Source organism: Bidens hawaiensis, unplaced genomic scaffold, assembly GCF_021521415.1.
Source record: "Bidens hawaiensis isolate Kalapana, Puna unplaced genomic scaffold, B.hawaiensis_p1.1 tig00023222_1, whole genome shotgun sequence".
NCBI lineage: Eukaryota > Viridiplantae > Streptophyta > Magnoliopsida > Asterales > Asteraceae > Bidens > Bidens hawaiensis.
The window spans coordinates 131,826-153,910 of NW_027493642.1; the positions used below are offsets into that span (position 1 = coordinate 131,826).

Sequence of the window (22,085 nt, forward strand, 5' to 3'; positions counted from 1 at the left end):
AACCAAATAATTATAGGTTCTTGTATCACTTGAGATATGAGGTAAAATAGTTAGGAAACAAATTTTATTATTCAACAAAACATAAATAAATCAAAACTACTCAATATATTGAATTTATACATATTATTTCATCAAAATAAATACAATTCCATTTCTGATATGTTTCTTTATTCCACAAGAAAGTTAAATAATGCATAGTTAACAAAAAATATATTTTACATAAGGCACCCCAATGGAGTATACCTATACACATGTATACGAAACATGTAACGAATTTCTTTCGTGGAAGCATTATCATTTAGGGAGACGGAAATAAATTGGTACGGGGTTATGAGGCTCCGGGGCAGCATCCCACACTGAAAAAGCACTCGACGAGTTCATCCATCTATCGGTCATCTCTGGAAAGTGTCGATCTAACACATCTTTCAGACTCTCGGTTGTGTTCACCCATTCGAACCCTTTTTTGGTGTACACATCTTCGTTAAAATCGCTAGTGAAGAATCTATATGCTTGGAGTCTCCTTGATGCCATGGCTAGAAAGATTATAAACGCTGTCTCGCTAATAGCGAACCCTTTGATCTTTTTCTCGGCCATCATTCCTACCAACAGGTCAAGCTGTTCGACATCATCACCGTACACTTCACGAAGTGTGGCAATAGCTTCTTCATGCTCAGTTAGATCTTCCCATTTAGCGATTGGGATCAAGAAAAGTGATCTACGGAACTCATTGTATCTTGCTACTTTCCTCTACCTGTCTCTATAAACTGCATCCATCATCATATATATGTTAGGATTACACATATTGTATGTACACATTCTTTTGTTAAAGAAAGAAAATACTTACTCTCGAGTGACGCTAAGTCAACGTGGTCAGGGCGATCTGTCCCGTCCACATTTTGAGGGACAATGTCCCTCAGCCAGACTGGATAGTTAAATAGCTCAAGCGCTCCACACCCTTGATGTCCCATTGATACCATTTGTGTCGTAAATCCAATTTCTGATAGTTCATTTTCTCCTTTCTTCCCAATCAAATTTATCATGTCAACCCTGCATGTAAACTCATGATGATTAACAAACTTTTTTATTGTTATTACATGAACAAACATGCATACAACCATATACATGTCTTACTTTTTAGTAATTTTCGGGGACTTGTTAGGGCCGGGTGTGGAATGGACATCCCTAATGATGAGTTGATCAGGTAAGAGAGAATGCATTCTGTAAACACTTGTAAACTCTTCGGTTAGCGAGTAGGGAACACCATGGTTCTCGGGTTTGTCTAACCCTACAAGACCTCCTAAAATACCTCCTCCAACATGCCCAAATGTATCCTAGAATCTTTTCCCCAATAACCCATACCTAAATGTATCAACTTTCAACAAAGTATTAATAATAATGGTACTAACACATTAAACCATATTGGTTAGCTTGTAATTAATTAATTAACTAAGTAATCACCAGTTAGCTCTCATTCCAGCTTTAAGCATGTCAGTTTTGAGAAGCTCGATGGTCCAATCAATGGTGTGGACCTTAGCGATCACCGCCAAAGTTACTAGTCTTGCGTGACGATACAGATCTTCGTCATCCAAATCGGGATATTCTTTCTGATTATCATAAGTATATTATCAATAAGTCAATAAGTGAGAAATTTATATTGCTGGTTGGTAATTGAATGGCAAATAAATATTTATATACCTTTAAGGTGTCACAAACTGCATTATGCTCGTGGATGAAGAGGGCTTGCAAAGTGGACACCCCAATCCAACTGTTACGAATGTCGCCTGCTATGGGCAGTCCATCGTTGTCGTGTTGGAGGAGGACGTCTTTTGCAATCTTGAGCTTTCCGTCAATGAACGTTCTGACATGATTCGCAGCCCTTGAGTTGCTACCATATACTGCACTTCCGTCCCTGTTCGTATGCAAACCGCTCTTAAATATTAAGTAACTTCATATATACTCAGGGGCGGACCCACATAGTGTGGATCGGGGTCCCGGGACACCAATGTTTTTTAAAAATTTATTAGAAGCGGTATATTAAATTTTTTGAGGACCCTATAAGATTTAATACTTGGAACCCATACTATTAATGTTGATGTGGTCTGGTGGAAAGTCCCTTGTTTTATCTTTGAAAGGTCATGGGTTCAAGTCTTACAAGGCTCAGTTTTTGGTTTTTTGTGTTAATTTTTATTGTTAATCAATCATTTGATTGCTAATGTTGCAATGATAACTTTGGAAACATTCAAACACCTCTAAAATACATATCATTGTTTTCAACTTTATGCATGGTTTTCTTTAGAAACATTCAAACACTTTAAAATATCAGTTTTATTTTTCACTAGTTTAAGTTAATGGTTTTCAACACATGCTTATGAAAGGGTGGATCTAGGTTCTATCTCAAAAATGTTTAAGAAAGGGAAAACAAAGTGTTTATGTGTCAACCTGACCCATTTTGACCCGTTCAGGTAGTGATGATTGAAAAGAAAGTTTTATTATGATATTGTTTTTTATTATGTTCTTCGCCTCGACCCGACCTGAACAACGACCGACCCGAAAAATTTGAACACCGAAAATATGGGACCCCATTGGCAAAAAATCCTGGGTCCGCCACTGTATATACTATTCAGTATCTACATTGACTTTAACTTAATTCTATAGAATATGATAGGGGATTGATAATTCGAATGAACACTCATACTGCGGAACAAGTATCCGTAATCTATATCTGTTTATTAAGAACAACTTGTGATATATTAATATATATTTTCTCGCTTACATACGTGTTTTATCTAAACATTTACTAGAACCAGAGATTGTTATCCGTTGCCAGAAATTGATCTCAAGGTGGATTCGGTGGCACCATTTCGCCTTAAATGCTTCTTGGATGCGTATAAGGGGTACCATCAAATCCACATGGCTGTAGATGACCAGGACAAAACCGCCTTTCGGACGCCCGATGGCACATTTTGTTATAAAATGATGCCATTCGGACTTAAGAACGCGGGGTCCACGTACCAACGACTAATGGACAAAGAGTTTCACGCCCAAATTGGGAGAAACTTGGAAGTCTATATGGATGATTTGGTCATCAAAAGCCCCGAGCCAGAGGCGATGTTGAAAGACATTGACGAAACTTTCAACACGCTCAGAAAGATAAACATGAAGCTCAACCCGAGCAAGTGTTCATTTGGGGTGGAAGAAGGGAAGTTCTTGGGAGTCATTATTACTAAAGATGGCTTCAGAGCGAACCCTGAAAAGGTCGAAGCCATTGTCAAAATGGAATCACCTACCACCATAAAACAGGCTCAAACACTGAATGGACGACTAGTCGCGCTTAACCGCTTTTTGGCAAACCATGCGGATAGGTCGTTCCCTTTTGTGTCAACGCTAAGAAATTGTTTAAAGAAAACGCACTTCCGCTGGACACCAGAAGCGGAAGCAGCTTTTCAGGAGATTCGATCACGCCTGATCGAACTCCCAACACTCACAGCACCACAAGCGGGGGAGGAGTTAATCCTATACCTCTCCGCAACAGATAGAGCAACCGGGGCAGTCCTGCTTGTAGAACGAAAAGGCATCCAGATGCCAATCTATTATGTTAGCCGCGTGCTGGCAGACGCGGAAACCCGGTACTCTACCCTGGAAAAACTAGTCTTGGCACTTATACACGCTTCACGCAGGTTGAGACGATATTTTCAGGGTCACCCAATCACTATTCTCACCAACTTCAAACTCTCAAATGTTCTAGGCAAACCCGAGTTATCGGGACGTCTAGCCAAATGGGCAATTGAATTGGGAGAATATGCGATTCAATACAAGCCGAGACCAGCCATTAAAGGCCAGGTCCTGGCTGATTTTATTGCAGAAGTCCCCGCTTCACGGGAGAAAGAGTGTCAGGAGGAGGTTCAACCCTCCCCAGCACACGAAATCAATGAGGTCTGGCGACTCTACACTGATGGAGCAGCTAGTAACGAGGGTTCAGGCGCAGGGTTAAAATTAACAAATCCAGCAGGCCAGGAATATACTTATGCTATTCGGCTGGATTTTCCAAGTACGAATAACGAAGCTGAATATGAAGCATTCCTGGCCGGATTGAGGATTGCGCGTAAAATGGGTGTAAAAAATTTGGAAGCCCATGTAGATTCCATGCTAGTGGCAAACCAAATAAACGGGACGTACACGGCTGTGAACGACACAATGGCCCTGTACCTTGCCCAGGCCAAAGCCATCATGCGCGATTTTAATGATTGTAAAGTGATACACGTCAAGCGCAGCGAAAACAAATCTGCGGATGCGTTAAGCAAGCTTGCATCACTGGCCTTCACCCACTTGGGAAAGGACATCCGCGTTGAACTCCTCGAAACACCATCAGTCCCGCACAAGGAAATTTGTGTCATCCAAACCGGTACAGAAACATGGATGACCCCAATAATAAAATACCTTGAAGCAGGAACGTTACCAGAGTCAAAGTCACAGGCAAGAAAACTACGCTGTAAAGCACTGAATTATCAGCTGGTCAATGACACCCTTTACAGACGTAACTTTCTTGGCCCATTGTTAAGATGCGTGGACAACCAAGATGCTGACTACCTCCTAAGGGAGGTTCACGAAGGCATCTGTGGAGTACACGCAGGCCCCCGCGCTGTGGTAGCCAAGCTAAACAACGCGGGATACTTCTGGCCGGGGATGCATATGGACGCGTTGGCATACATCAGAAAATGCAGATCTTGCCAGCTTTACGCACCCAACACGCATCGCCCGAAAAATGAACTTGTTCCTGTCACTTCCTCGTGGCCATTTCAGAAGTGGGCCATTGACGTGACAGGCCCATTTCCTACAGCAGCTGGGAATGTTCAGTTCCTAGTGGTAGCCATTGACTACTTCACCAAATGGATAGAAGCGAAACCTTTAGCCCAAACAACCGCAAAGCATATCAAAAAATTCATTTGGGAATTTATTATTTGTCGTTTTGGACTTCCACAGAATTTGGTAAGCGATAATGGCACCAACTTTGCTGACAAGAAGCTACAGCAGTGGCTGAAAGAACTTCAAATCACCCACACCTTTACCTCAGTGGCACACCCGCAAGGTAACGGTGAGGTGGAAAGAGCAAATAAGAGCATCGTCGAAGGCATAAAGAGAAGACTCTTGGAACATAGATCCGGTTGGGTGGACGAGCTTCCACACGTCCTTTGGGCAAACAGAACGCTGAAGAAGACCAGTACGGGAGAAACCCCGTTCAGTCTCACTTATGGCACTGAAGCCATGATCCCAGTCGAAATCGGTTTACCCTCACCAAGGGTCTTAATCCAACCAGAAGACAATGATGCGGAAAGACGGTTAGACCTTATGCTAACCGAAGAGCGCAGAGACTTAGCCGCCGTGCGTGAAGAAAACTACAAACGAAAAATGCAAAAATACTACAACACGCGGGTAAAACTCTGCAATTTCAATGAAGGAGACTACATACTGCGTAACAACGAGGCTTCGAACCAACAACGCCCAGGAAAGTTGGCCCCGATTTGGGAAGGGCCATACGTTATCAAAGAAGTTCTGGGAAAGGGCGCATACCGGCTCGAAAGGCTCGATGGCACTCCCATCCCTAGAACATGGAATGGAGCTCAATTACGCAAATGTTATATGTAGATCAATTCCAACTTGTAAAGAAAAGGCCTAGAGCCACTTCTAATGGAAATGATTCTCCTTTCATGATGTATTGATAGCTTGTAACCTATGAACTTCCCTTACGGGAAGAAGTAGTTGCGTGTGGAAGGCGGCAATACCCGCATAAACACAACGCCAAAATGTTAAAAAGTTCTAAGGAAAACCTACACGCAGGTCAGATGTAGGTAAAGTTTAGCCATCCTTGTAAGTGCAAGTGACGGTCTTACCCGCACAATCACAAACAAGGAAGCCAAACTTAACTTACCATCTACCACGTTAAAAGGTTAACTTATGAACACTTAAAAAAGGATAAGAAAAACCTACACGCGATCAGATGAAGGCAAAAGTTCAGCCATCCTACCAAGTGCAAGTGACGGTTATACCCGCACAATCACGAAGGAGGAAGCAAAACTCTAACCCATCATCAACCACGTTCACAGGTTAACTTATTCTAAACACTTGGAAAATTGCTAATTTAAACTAAGTATGCAAGTCATAAGTTTATAAAGCAAAGAATCCAATGAAAGGAATAACAATCGTATATTTCAATGATATATTACAACAGTGGCCGGGTAACTACCCGCCTAAAAGAAATCTATACAAAGCTAAGTCTATCCTAGCAGTGGGAAGGGATCTTCAGGATCAGGCTTCAGGACCACCTCCGCTTGGACCAGCACCGTCAGAGCGCGGCTGTCCAAGGAAAGTCTTAAGGATGTTTAGCCCATCATCAGCAGCAGCAGCTTCATTCACCTTCTCCACCACCGGATGCGGGAAGGCAGCGTACTGGTTCACTGCTTGGTCATAAGCAGCTGCAGTGTTAACATTGAATAAAGGGAAGTTGGAGGGCGGAAAGCCTCTCTCAGCAAACCCTAGACCAAGCAGGAAGCCAGTCTTCTCCCCATCCTCATGAGAAGCGTTGAGGGCTGCGCTCATTGCATCGTCGTAAGAGGTCTCTGAAAGGACCCGACGCACAACCTACAAAAGAAAATTACAAGTTAGAACATTTTCTAATTACAAGTAGAAAGAGAAGAAAAAAAGAAGAGGATACCTGAGGCAACGCTTCTCGAAGCAGCCATTGGAGGGTAGCTTGACTTTCTTTGTAAGCACGTTCGGCTCCGCTTTTATCAAGGTTGGCAAGTTGAACTTCCTTGGCGGCAGCTTCTTCGACGCTTTTGAGTTTCCTTTCAGTGCGGTCAAGCACCCCCCTCTGGTCAAGGATCTCCTGCAGCTTCTTGGCATCTTCCATTGCCAAGGCGTCATGAGCATGCTGAAGAGCCTTTAATTTACATTTAAGCTGCTCATTCTCTTCGCGAAGTGGCTCAGCAACAGCTTCAGCCTTGGCAGCCCTCTCAGTTGAGTTTCGCGCAGTCTCCTTGGCCAGCCGAAGCTGTTCATTCACAGCTTGGGCAGCCTTGGAGCGGGCCTCGAGTCGCGCCTGGACTTCAACCTCGAGGGCCTTGAATGCCTTCTCCTTCTCGGCTGCGGCAGCGGCCAACTGCCGGTTCTCCTCCCGAAGAGCCCGCGCTTCAGATACATCTTTGGCGCGCGCTGCTTTTAACTTGTCGTTTTCACGACAAAGCAGCTCGACGCGGGGCTGCGTCCGGACCTGGAGAACCCGAAGCTCATTGGTTAGCCTACCCTCTTGGTAGCTAGCCATGGCTTCCCCCAACGCACCATGAGGAGCAGCGTGGCGAGCCCAGTCCACGCACTCCACAGGGGTGCGAAGGGTTGTTCCTCGGCGTATGTTCCATCTTGGAACATACACTTCATTGGAATCCGACACTGCAAAAGAAACAAAGGCAGTTAGGAAAAGATGATAAAAATATATAAGGGAAAAAGAACCCTACGTACCTGTAGGGTCAATAACAGGCCGATAGCCGCCAGACCCATCACCTGAACCTAAAGGAAATCCATCCAACAGGTCAGGCAGACGGGAAGGTGGCATAGATCGGCGGGAAGCCCGGCGCATACCTGATGGTTCGGCCGTCGGTGCCGGGGGCGCAGGCATAGTGGCAGCCGCTGTGGTTGCCATTGTTGGCGCCGCCTCCTCAGCAGCAGTAACCGCCGGCTCCGTGAGAGATGCTGTAAAAATTGCACTCACAGCCGGCGGAGACATCTTCTCAGCCGGAACAGCCTCAGGAAGGCTGGAACCAGCGGAAGCAGGCGCAGGCGCCTGGGTCGACGCCTCGGGAAGGCTGACCGAGCCTACCGTCATTGGCGGGGGAATACTCGCTCCAAATCCACCCTGGAATGCGTTAACATCCACACCTGCACAAACAAAAGTGTTAGAAAAATTTATTTGAAATAAATTTAGACAAGAATCATGATGGTACTTACGGGGTCTCTTGAGCTTGAACGTACGGACGAGCGGGGGCGAACCCGAGGGAACCGGCCTCTTGACACCGGTAACCGTCGTCGTCGTTTCCTCCCCGGAGGTAACAGCTATAGCCTCCGGAGCGGTGGTCTCCTCACCACCGGGTTTCCCCGCCACTTCTGCACTATCTGATTCTGAGTCAGATAGGACTACCGGGTCGGCCGTAGAGGCGACCTTCTCCTTGCCTTTCCCGACGGCAGCCTTCTTCTTCCGCACCAGCGGAGGACCTTCTGCGGATTCCTCAGAAGAAGACATGTTAACTCCAGCAGCAGGCACAGCATTGAGGGGTTCAGGATAGAAGATAGGCTTACCTGGCCGTCGGTGGCTCAAGATCTCTTGGCCCGGCGGGTAAACCTCCACGAACCGACCCGCGGTCTGCTCTAAGATGGGCAACTCGTTCTCGTCCAGAGCACGAGTACCCATCCGCGCAGGACCATCTTCCTCCCGCGGATTCAGGAGCGACTGAAGATCGTTACCCTCTGAAATCAACAAGAAAGTTAGAAAAAATCGAAGTCAGCAAAAAGAAACAAGACATACCATAAGGGACAGAGTTCGAACCATATTCGAGGACGATCGGAACCTTATCCGCATTCGCCGCCTTCCACACCCGGCTCATCCCCAGCATCACCATCGCCGACTCCGGAAAACGGAAAACCGGGGACTGGACCCGGGATATCTTCGCGAACCATTCCGCCTCCTCATAGTTGATGGCGGGAAGGTTCGGAAGCGTCTGGCCATTCTTGAACTTCATGGCAATGGGGATGGCTCGAGCGGATATGAAGAAGAACTCTCTTCTCCATGAGCGAAGACTCCGCTCGGTGGTACAAATCTTTAAACCCTTGATACGGGTTGTAAGAGTGTACCACCCTTGGATGCACCTCCAAGTATAGAAGGTCATCAGGCGGTCAACGAGGGGCTCAAGGCCCAGTATCCGGCACACCCACTCAAAGTGCCGGACCTTGGCAATGGCCATGGGGTGCACCTCTGTCAGGTGCACACCGTGCCTCTCTAGGACACGGTACACAAACTTTGTCAACGGAAACCTAAGGTTCCCGTAGACAAAGAATGCAGCATAAACCCCGATCTTGCCACTAGGGGCATCGTACACAGTATGGTGGGGCTCAGGAAACTCAGGCTCGAGAGACTCGAGCATGAACTTCCTGACGATATACTGGTACAGCTCGACAGGAAGAGAACACTGGCATTCGCCAGCAGTCTTCTGATCATCAGCATCGTGAGAAGACATGGTGGAAGAAAGAAGAGATTTCAGAGTAATGCTTTACCGAAAAAGAGAAATTCGCCGGAAATTACTGGAGAAGAAGAGATGAAAGTGGAAAGTGTGAATTGCAAATAACCCTCTCCCCCTTTATATAGTAATCGCAATTAATGCGATGAATTTAATACGGAAGAGAGAGAAATCAAAGGTGCAATGAAACTATGACGCGTGGCAAAGGCAAGCTGGCAACAGCTGTCAAAAGGACGTGTGCCAGAGATTTCGCGGCTACGCGCCCGAAATCCCGTGCCCACGCGCCTGAAAAAGCAACTGGAATGACCACATAATGTCATGTCGCCATAACTTCTGGCACGTCCTGACACAGTCAGAAGAAACCGTCGCACGACGTTTGAGGTATTGGGTTGTTATCCATCCACCAACTCTTCAAATTTCAAAATTTAAAAATTTGAAGACTAAGGTTCAAAAAAGTAAGCGGGAAAATACCCCTTACCTTGGCAAACAAGTAACCATAAGCCGGGTGTGGGTACAGTGTAAAGGCAAAACCCTTCACATACCTAACACCCGCAGGGAATTGAAGCCAAAATATTTGGCAACCAAGTAACCATAAGACGGGTGCGGGTACAGTGTAAAGGCAAAACCCTTCACATACCTAGCACCCGCAGGGAATGGACGCCAGGAATACCTTGGAAGTAAAGTAACCGTAAGACGGATGCAGGTACAGTGTAAAGGCAAAACCCTTCACATACCTAGCACCCGCTGAGAATTGAAACCAGGAAGGATCTTCTGGGCAATGCTTGTGAAAACGGAAATAATATCCCCGCATAGCGGGAACATCGAGTACTACGTTGTTTGAGGCTCCAAGATGGAATTGGTGGTTTAAACATAATTGATCACTATGTTCAAAAACTACCAGAACCACAGGGAGAATCCGCACAACTAAGACTCAATGCTCCTGACTTGCGAGGAGGTTACAGACCTACCCGCATCATACCCAAAGACCAAGCAGGAAACTCGGGAATTTCTGCAAGTGACAAGGACTTCCGCGGGAAGAACCCCCATGGAAAACCTTACAAAAACCCCTTTTCAAAACCCTTTGCTTAAGTCCAAAAGTTCACCTCACTTTATTAGACATTCGTGAGAAGAACATTGGACTGGGGGGACTTGAAGAGGTAGGTCCCAGCAGGGCTCAGTTGGTCCCGCATGACTCACCTTGAACAAGGATGTCTGCGCAAAGACCATCTACTCCCGCAGGACCCACCATGCTCAGAGAAGCCTACGCGCAGTATGCAAGCTGCATACGCAGGGAAAAGCCTCCCAATGGTAAAGTAACCCGCCTGTTCCCGCAGTTGCGGATACAAGCCATCAGGGAAGGCTACCCGCACAGCATAGCTACACGCATAAGGCTTAACACTTACAAATATTCAGTGTCACCTGAAAGAATGAGCAAAGGCGGGAGGGGGAAAACTCCCGCCAAAATGGGCCAGTCCGTATGATGGAGGATCTTTTGCGTGATACCTGACGAGGTAAAGACAAAAGATCTGACCAAGAATGCGACAGCTCACTGACAGCAGCGTGGCAGACAGCACGCCACAACACTGTGACCAATAGCCGCCGCCTGCCCACCAACTCCTGCCAGACCACGTGCCTAGCCTGCAGTTGGTAGAAGACGAAGAGTGCACGGCACGCCTGCTCTGTGTCAGCCGCTACCTATCCACCACTCACAGGTAGGGCACGTGCATAGGTTACAGTTGGTAGCGTGTTGGGCCGGCTAAACCCCTTGGAAACCCACCTTCGGCTATAAAAGACAGCAAATGGTATTATCATTTCATCATCTACTATCTCGTATAACTTACTTGATAATTGCTCTAATAGTATTCATATACTTTTATATTTAAAGAGCAATATAGACTGATTCTCACGCCGGAGGGTGGTCACAAGGAGGAACCCCCCCCCCCCTTCTCAGTGACGAGCTCACGGTGTCTGTTTTGCAGGTTCCCTGAAGTACAACTTACTCTGCTGGACCTAACCTTCGAGGGAAACATTACTTAGCCCCCAGATTACCCATAATCTGCCCGGGGTCACTTAGTGTTTCTTCAATATCTATCGCTTTAATTTATTTTCGCGACATATATTTATGAATGGGAATATATTTAACATGCAAATATACAAAACTATATGTATACATACCACCAAGGGGTTCTGATGTTACGATGACCTTTCTTAATGTCCAAAAGACCAGTATCAACTTCTTTTGTCGCGAAGAACTTGAAGGATTTTAGAGGGCATTCACTAGCTACTTCCGCAGGCGCCTTAAGCTCAATCTGTAAATCCATGGTTAATGCATATATGTGTTAGTTAGCACTTCAATTTATCCTTAAGTCTTATGTCGTTGGTGTTAGGATTAAACGCACACACGAAACTGAACACACACACAAAAGCAATAAACGAACACGAGGATTTAACGTGGTTCGGTCTAAACTGACCTACGTCCACGGGTGGCAACTAGATATTCTTTATTGAGTGACAAAAGATTACAAGTACATAATGTTGTTTATATAGAGACTGAACTAGGGTTAGTAAATTATTATGCAAGAAATCTAAACCGGGCCGGGCTTCGGTCTGGCCACCCTACACCCATCTGCCCTTTGGACTTCAAATAATAAATCGGGCCAACAAAAGGCCTACGAAACCCAACAATCTCCCACTCGGAGGCCTTGAATACTCTCGTCTGCACTCCTGATTGTACTTATGTAATCTGAACATTAAACTTCTTCTAGTTGCCACTGCCTTCTCATCAATTAACCAGAAGGCCCGTTGAAGCTCCCCAGAGCTCCAACACGTCAGTCACGGCTGAAACTGCCCCTGACCCATTCTCTGTCCCTACCGGCTCCCACTGTAACGAACTACCGGATCCTGAGATAACCTGAGAACAAACACTCTCCATATTCAGCAAGTAATTCATTGGAGAGACTTTTACAGTTGGAATACTGGTTTTCTTAATCCACTGTCGACCTGGAACTGTAACTGAAACACGACCTGTGCTCCCACTGTCACGATGTCCCCCAACTGATTTAACCTTCCTAGCTCGTCCATCCTGAATCTTCACTTTGGCTCTGGGTTTGTTACTTGCAAAACGAACCTTCTTCTGCCCACGAGATTCTGTGAACCGGATTTTGTCTTTCACCAAAACTGGATCCACTCCTTTCGATGACATGCCGACCATATACAATGAACCTATTTTCGTGCCACGAGCAACCACAAGATTCCCTTTGACTACTTTCTACTGCCCATTCCCGAACTTAACATCGTGCCCCTGGTCATCCAACTGCCCAACTGAAATCAAACGTTTCTTCAAACTTGGAATAACCTTCACGTCTTTTAAAGTCCAAGAAGTACCGGCTGAAGTTATCAAATCAACGTCTCCCATACCCGTAACCTCTAAAATATCATCATTCGCTAGTCGAACCTTTCCAAAATCCCCAAATTTAAGATTCTTCATCGTTTCACTACAGTGAGTGGCATGAAACGATGCACCAGAATCCATCACCCAAGCATCAACGCTACTCTCAACACTACAAACCAAAGCCTCATCACTACTGACCCCGTCATCTGTGTCGTCTTCTGTAACGTTCACCTCTTTCTTACCATTCGGACACTGATTCCTGAAGTGCCCTTTCTCTTTACAACCCCAACATTCAATATCCTTACGAGTCTTAGACTGACTCCTCTTCATGCTCCCACTGCCTCGCTGTTTTCCTCTACCTCTACCTTCTGTGACTAGCATATTGCCTGATGATTCACCTGAACTTCTGCGTCTTGAATCTTCTCCCAGAATCAGATCTCGAATCCCATCGAAAGTAATATTTGTAGACGAACTACAAACTGCAGTCACTGTTTGCGACCAACTGTCGGGCAAAGAGGATAATAACAAGAGGCCTTGAACTTCATCATCAAACTTAATGTCAACTGACACTAAGCGGGACAAGATCGAATTAAGATTATTGATATGCGTTGTAACTGACCCACCCTCTTTCATTCTTGTTGTCACTAGCTCTCGGATAAGATAGACTTTATTCGCTGCCGAAGGCTTCTCATACATGTTGGATAGCGCCTCCATCATACCACGTGCTGTGGTTTCTTTCATGATGTTAAACGCCACATCTTCCGACAACGACAAAGTAATACAAGCCCTAGCTTTCTTGTCTAACTTCTTCCAATCTGCTTCTGACATCTTTTCTGGTTTTTCAGCCTCAAGCACTACATCTAAGTCTTTTTGACAAAGTAACGCTTCAATCTGCATCTTCCACCAACCAAATTTCTGTCCATCAAACTTCTGTATTGAAACCTTTCCATCTTCTGCCATGACAATGACTAAAACGGAAAAACTAGATAAAACACATACAAACACGCAATGGCATGGGCCTGAACTTAACTACTGTTCTACTGAACTCTGTTAAATAATCAACCTATTTAACGCAGCGGAATATTGAACTGAAAATCAGAAACTGAAACTTTAAACTGAAACAATAAAATCTGACAAACGCGGTTAGCACTGGTTCCCGGTTTCTTTATCGTTTCTTCTGATTAACAACGGTTCTTCAATAAAATAGGATCTTGATTCAACTGTTATTTGCTCAATTGAAAAACAACAAAAATAAAACTTGTGCCCAAACAAAACAGCCCCAACTGATCGAAGAAGATTGCTGGAATAAAAGAAAAAAAAACAATTCTCTTTTCTATTTCCTTAGAACGGTGCACCCAAAAAAAAAATAACAAATGGCTTTCTTTCTTTGTGCAACTACTAAGCTTCTAGAACCTTGGGAGTTTGCTTAGATCACATAAGACAAATCATCTTTGACTTTTGATGCCTATTCAATTTGTGATGAACTGTTACGGTGGCGGCTTAATATTGGACGTGCGATTATATAAACCGCAGACCGCTGGGTTTCTTTCGACTACGACTGCCAAGATACAAACCCTAGATCGACCCAATTCTTCTCCTACAATCGTGTTCTTCGTGTGATCCGAACCTAAGCTCTTGATACCACTTGTTAGGATTAAACGCACACACGAAACTGAACACACACACAAAAGCAATAAACGAACACGAGGATTTAACGTGGTTCGGTCTAAACTGACCTACGTCCACGGGTGGCAACTAGATATTCTTTATTGAGTGACAAAAGATTACAAGTACATAATGTTGTTTATATAGAGACTGAACTAGGGTTAGTAAATTATTATGCAAGAAATCTAAACCGGGCCGGGCTTCGGTCTGGCCACCCTACACCCATCTGCCCTTTGGACTTCAAATAATAAATCGGGCCAACAAAAGGCCTACGAAACCCAACAGTTGGAGGTGCGTATATTAATAAACCAGACCTGTTTTGTTTCTTCGAGATGATCAATCCAATCGTGAATCATGAACTGAATCCATGAAGCAGCAATCATGTTGAACTGTTTTCCCGTGTCTAGAAGTTGTTTACGTGCTTGAAGCTTTGTTGCTATCACCATCGGATCTGGCTTCAATAGCTGATGCACAAAAATACGTTTAGTACACATAATTTGCGCGCCTCACCCTAGCGACTTCATAACTATTTACACCGTTTATTTTGTTGGACGTAATTTCCAAGTTATGGAAATTTGAATAAAATTAGCGAAGCTTATATAATTTATAAGTTCATTCCATCGTTTTATTCTATCAATTCATTTACTATTTACGAACCGTTTAACCAGTTGTACTAATTACAACCCATTTATTATAACGGGTAACATGGGTTGATTAATTGTAAACGGGTTTCTGTGTATATGATCTATCACTTCTCATAAATAATTATGTTGGACAAAACTGCTATGCCCGTCATGAAAAAGTATTGATCAAGTCACTGTGATTAAACAAAATCAAATAATTGAAAAGTATGCATGTACATGTGCATTAAAATGTTCTAGTAGTACAGTAATTATCAGTGTGGAGCCTACGATGCTCTATACATCAATGGGTCAGCAGGGTAGCAGTTAGAATTTCAGGTACAGCCAACTACTGCATTATAAAAAGAAAATAAATAAATAAATAAGTAAATAAATAAATATTGGATATCGGATCTTAGTCACTGGAACTTAATTACGTTATTTACCAGAGAGATACCCAACTTTAAAAATTAAACTTAATACATAATTCATTGATGATTGATATATTATTAGAAAAAATCTTCTTTTTTTTCTTTCAAATTTGTTAAATTTATCATGTGTCTCAAGATTATGTATATAAGCCCATCCGTGTCTTCCGCAGTTCCGCACGTGGCCAAGAACTGATGCACGTACGTAGTTTTGTTTTTTTTGTTTTCCCTCACTAACTAATAAATTAAATAGTAAAAATAGGTTGTATGTGGAATGATGGGTACGATAGTATTGGGGTGAAAATGCTTCTAGGTAAAAAAGCTGATGTGGGATTCTTGATATATAGGCCAACATGTGAGAAGTGAGAACGATGATTTGTAGCATTACGGACAATCTAAGATTATTTTTCAATTCTCAAAGCCGGCCCTGTTCATCTACATAACAGTGACATGGCGAGACGTTATTCATTTCTTTGTGAAACCATTACTGTTGACCTTAATATTCTAAACGTCTTACAAAAATATATATTTGATTGAAATTTTATTATATTTATCACGTTTCTTAATATTATCATACGTTCGGGAAAGAAACATGTGCTTATAAAAAGCTTTGAAATTAAATCAAAAACTTCGTCGTGTGCGGACCTAAAAAGAGATTTGGCCTAATCAAACTTAAAATGCAACTTAAGAAAAGAAGTTGGAAAAGAACACTAGAAGCTCAATCACCGATTAATATATAATTATATACACATACCTTATCTTTCTGATCAACAGGTGACATGTTACGGCCAAAGAAACTTCCTTCACTACCGGCACCATCATTCAAAGGATCGTTAAACGTTCCGTTGGCCGTCCTGAAAGCAACCTCATCGGTATCAAACCGAACCCCCACTCGAGTTTTCCCAACATTGAGTAAGTTATACTTGTCATGGAGAATTCGACGTATAGCCAAGTAAGCAAGCCCTAAGAACACAGGGAACCGATGCCACCCTATCCGGGACTTATTGACAACATGAATGATCTGCCAAAGTATATAATATTCATCATGTTTTCTTGAACTAATTATTTAAATTTTAAAGTAGTCTAACTGTCTAAGTATTAGTTAATGAACATGCATGCATGGATTAAATAATATTAACGTACCAAGAAGAGAAACTTGTGGATGAGTGTCATCCTGTCGAAGAGTTCATGAAAGTCGGCATGGATGAAGTGTTTGATGGGTGAAAAAAATATTTGTGTTGCAGAAGATATGAATGTTTTCATTTTGTGTGTTTTTGGTATAATGTTTTTGTGAGAATTACAACGCTAAAATGGCCTATATATAGAACTATATATGATATGGGCACTTCAAACACGTTTGTGGTTTGACTCTGAATATTCTAACACTTGAAAGTTGAAAAATACGAAAAGTAAGAAGGTTAATTAGTTGCACGCCAAATTAAAATGTACAAGAACCACAATTTGGAAAATGGAAAATTTCTAAGTCGAGATTGTACAACCATATATGCTACGAAACCACTACTCTATAGCACTGTGTTCTCGGGTTTAAAATACAAGGAAAAGAAATGATAAGATTGGATAGAGGAAGAAAGGAAAAGAAATTATATACTTAAAAGACATTCACAAGTTAAAATAAATGAAAAGAAAAGAAAGTGTTTATTACATTCTTGAGCTAGATTGGAAGGAAAAGATAGAAAAAAAATTTATAACTTTACAATTATGTCCTCATAGCAACATGAAAAAAAAATTAAAATAGGGTAAATTGGTAATATGGTAATGAGATATAAACTTTCATTCACAATCCGGCCATATTTGGCAGGAAAGTTTTGAAGGAAAAAAGGTTTAACTTTTCCTTCCATTCTCTTTCTTTTCTTTTAATGAAAAAACTCAAGAATGAAAAAAGAAAAATTTTCTTATCTTTTCTTTTCCAATCCCTTAAATAAAAAACTCAAGAATGCAGTGTAAAAGTATAAAACAGGTAGACGCATGATTGTTTCTAAGTTTGCTAGGTTCGCAATTTAAGTCCCCTACGTTTAACAACTTGATTTAATCCCCGAAGTCTAACAATATGGTTAAATTGAATAAAAATAAGGTTTGTGGGATTTTAATATTCCTTATTGAATAGTAATTGTCGATAATAATTTATATTTATTCTATCGCCGTTGGCGGATTCAAATTTAAAAAAGTTAGGCCCCAATAATTTCCGTCAAAAAGGACTAAACGACGTTATACATTTTTCTGAATTTCAAATTAATGTTTTAGAGTTTTTTATCAGAAGGGGGGATACGAGTCGATTAATGTAAATCTTAGCTCGAAACGATGATCCAATCGACTTGATTTTTGTTAATTGTAAGTTCAAACACCCGAATTGAAGTATTGTTTCGTTGTTTTGGAGAACTATTTCGAACTAAGTTTTACATCAATCGACTCGTATCCTCTTCCGATCTAAAGCCCTAAAACATTAGTTTGAAATTTGGCAAAATATAACGCCGTTAAGTCTTTTTTAACGAATGACTATTGAGAGCCAACTTTTTAAATTTTGAGATTGTCAATGGCGATAAAATGAGTGTGGGTTATTATCGGTCAATATCATTCAATAGAGATTATTAAAATCCAATAAACCTAAAAATAATAATTAGCTTTGATAACTGGGGTATTCCAAGAATATATTCACCTACGTTTCAGTACTATAAGTTTTAATCAAGTCATTTTCGTTTCTTTACCTACATCCTACTACACTATTAAAACAAATTAGTTTGCCTCCAGATGCCCCTTTTCTATTGGATGATTTCATTTCTTTCCAAATATATCTTGTATTTCTCTATTTTTCTTACCAATTAAATAAATAAAAAATAAAATCAATGTCACCTTAATGCCATGTCACCAATTCCTTTCATACTAACGCCAACTCATCCTCTAACCTATATTTAAACAATAACATTTCTTAATTTTTTACCATAATCATGTTTTTCTTTCTTTCTCTACTAGCTGGATCTTCTTTCATCCTCTCCCATATTCCGACCAATCCAAACCTATATCTTTATTAATTATTTTCCGGTAAGTTTCTATTATATATTAAATTTCGATTGTTGATATATGTATTTCCGGCAATATTATATTTCTTCCGTTTATTGTTTCCTCTAATCTTTTTATGTTTCTTTTAATTGTTAACTAATTTTATTAAAATCAGTTTAGGTATTTAATAAAGGAAGGCGATGTCTACAATTTTTGGACGTGTTTACGTTTTTCCGGTAAGTATTGACGGTAATTTTTTCCGGTTATGTGTTATACTTATAACAATGATGATTGTTTTATATTTATTAGTATTTTTTTAATTTTTCATGTTCTTTTGTTTGACATGCTGTTAATCTATGTTCTAGATCAAAATTATGTTCATCCATTGACGGTATCAAAATCGGAGATACCATGGTTATAAACCATATTTCTTATTTTCCGGTAAGACATTCAATTTTTCCGGTTACGAATTAAAAATCAAATATTCCATAATATCAACATTAATATTCTACTTTCTAATTTCAGGTCAATGCCAAGACTAATAGATGTTCATTTCTCTGGAAATTATACAAAAAAATTCGACATACCATGGTCATTGTCACAATATCGTTTTTTCGGTTACATCTTTTAAATTTTCCGGTTATTAACTATAATTCAAAAAAACATAATATCAATATTAATTTTTGATTTTATTATTTTAGGTTATTTTCCGACTCATATAATATGATTTCACGATGGATCAAGACTTTATAAGATGCATTTTTATTATATTATCATGTATAGGTTTTCTTTTTTGAATATTCATGTATTTCAATAGTTCAATTTCATAAATTTTAGTTAAAGCTAAATATCAATCTATACCTTGATGTATATTTTTTTTTTCTGCGCCTTAATAAATGACACAATTAACTACTCCATTAACTCGAATTATTTAGTTTGACTTTCCTAATTTATGGTCATAACATGATTCCCATTTTATATGCATTGACTTTCTCAATTAACTATTTTCTAATTTTGTTGCTTAATACAATTTATTTCATTCACATTTTATACACAATTTCTTTCCTTAATATTTTAAAGAAAACCGATTTTACAAATTAACTTCATTTTTTTTCTCATTTACTGTTTGGCCATATCAATGATAATTATAAAATAACATTTACACATACATAGAACTTTGTTGCTACCTTTTATAATATAATTATTGTATTCCCTTTTATATAAAAATTTAAATCTTAACGAAATACAAATTAATTTACAATCATTTCACCCAACTCAAAGTTAATATGAGTTTACCGTAATTGTATATACTTTTGGTGTATCATAAAAACTTAATTTTAAATTAATTATCCATAATTTACATAATAATAATTTATCTAACATTAAATGTCCATAATCTATAAATAATAATACATAATAACAGGTTTACTAATTTACATAAATAAGTAAATCAAGATATCGAATTTATTTATGGTATCTCTCTACATTTTTGGTATATTATTTAAATTTGAATTTGAATTTCTAATTAATGTCCATACTAATTATTTGACTAACATTTACACGAAATATTAACATACTTCCTATTTAACAGGTTTTCTTTAATTGTTTGACTAACATTTGAATTTCTAATTAATGTTTATTCGTTCCTTCATTTTGTATATATAACCGAATTAACATCAATATTGTAATTTATATACTTTAATACTTTAATTATCCCATAATTTATATACTTTAATTATACATAATTTACATAATAATAAGTTCCCATAAATTTTAATTTATAATTAATGTTCATAATAATGGTTTGACCAACATTTACATGGAATATATACCAACATTCAGATTATGTTTTAGGTAACATATTAAAATTATACTTTACAAGTATGTTATTATTTTTATTTTTGTTAAAAGATTACAAGCTACCATTCATACCATTACAAATTCAAAATTCGTTCTAAATGTTAAAACAACTCATAACTTCAATTCTTTATTTTTGTTTACCGTAATTGTTTATAGTTTTGGTATATCATAAAAAATTAATTTGAAATTAATTATCTATAAGTTACATAATAATAAGTTCTCTAAAATTAATGGTCCATAATCGGTAGATAATAATAAGTTTACTATTTTACATAAATAATTAAATGAAAGTCTCGATTTTCTCTGTATTATTTCTCTACATTTTTTGTATATGATTTAAATTTGAATTCCTATTTAATGTCCATAATAATTGTTTGTCAAACATAATTGTTTTTATATATGTTTTCCATTATTATATTGGCTATAACCGTATCTTAATAATTACCAAAAATTATAATTCAGACTATGTTAAATTATTAAAATTATACTTTACAAGTATGTTATTAGTTTTACTGTTTTTTGTTCTAGATATTTCAAAAGGTACTACCTTAGAAAGTTACCATTCAAACTATTATTTTTATTTTTGTTATAAAATTACAAGTTACCGTTCATACTATTACAAATTCAAATTTGTAATCAATGTTAAAACAACTCAGAATTTCAATTCTTTATTTTTGTTTACCCTAATTGTATATAGTTTTTAATTTTTTTCCATTTTTATAAACTCATTCCTTAATATGGTTTGACCGAAATAATACCATAATTATCTCATTATTACAATTTATATGTTTTGAATTTCTTTACTTGTTAAAAAACCCGAATGAAGAAGTTATAAACTAAATAAATTTTCGACCGATTTAAGTATTTGACCATTCACATTAAATCATTTTTGACTATTCATATTAAATGTTTTTAAATTTTAAATAACATTTACATAGTAAATATAACTTTCTTGAATTATATCAACATGATTTAAGTACTTTTAAATTTAAGATTTGCACTCACAAATTATGTCCATATAAAAATTAACATACTTTTATTTTGACTATTGTAACATTTTTAATTAAATATTCTCTTAAAATCTATTATTATGTTATTAAGAGTTACTATTAATTGTATTAAGTTTACTTCAAGCAAAAGAAAAAACAGTGGACACATTTTGAATTTTAAAAAATGCATATATATTATGTTGACATTTTGAAGTCAAAATATGACATTTTAAAATTAAAAGTTAGGCCTTTTAATTCAAACATGGTGTGCTAATTTTTTTTTTCAAGATAGTATGTTAATAACTATAATTTTTTCAAGATGGTAATATTTAATTCAAACATGGTTTATAATAAATGTTTTAAATTGATGTGCAAATAAACACGGGTACTATCTTAGAGTAATAAATATTACAGTTATTGATGTGTAATAAATGTCCTAGATAAAGTTCATCTTTTAAATCAACATTGAGATAAAAGTTTTGTTGAATCGACATTGTAGAATTATTTTATTGATTTGGAGATTAATTTCATTTGTTTGCTTATTATTGTACTAATGATATAAGTTATAAAATATTTTAACTTTTCATTTATCTTTGTTAGTCTTTGTATATTTATGTATTTGATTCAAATAAGTTATGATGTCTCATAATTCATGTAAAAGTATCATTTATTTATAAGTAAAATATTTGCATTTCATTAAATTTATATGATATTACATATATATCATGTTTTTAAATATGTTCCATCGTGTGTAACACGAGTACTATCTTAAATCAATATTGGAATCCAATGATCCGTTTCTTTTAAAAGATTTGGATAACTTAAAGCTTGCTAAT

The 22,085-nt window shown here is 39.0% G+C and overlaps 1 protein-coding gene across 1 annotated transcript; it reads right to left on the reverse strand.

Annotated features, from left to right (window-relative positions):
- Nucleotides 1–225: 225 nt before the first annotated feature.
- On the reverse strand, nt 226–16,754 carry LOC143567129 (alpha-dioxygenase PIOX-like). The gene is made up of 9 exons (XM_077053621.1): nt 16,529–16,754; nt 16,140–16,406; nt 14,652–14,801; nt 11,457–11,590; nt 1,696–1,909; nt 1,459–1,604; nt 1,132–1,359; nt 845–1,047; nt 226–764 (listed from the first exon to the last, which is right to left on the reverse strand). The coding sequence occupies exons 1-7, from the start codon at nt 16,646–16,648 to the stop codon at nt 1,332–1,334; spliced, it is 1,059 nt and encodes a 352-aa protein (XP_076909736.1). The 5' UTR covers nt 16,649–16,754; the 3' UTR covers nt 226–764; nt 845–1,047; nt 1,132–1,331.
- Nucleotides 16,755–22,085: the final 5,331 nt, after the last annotated feature.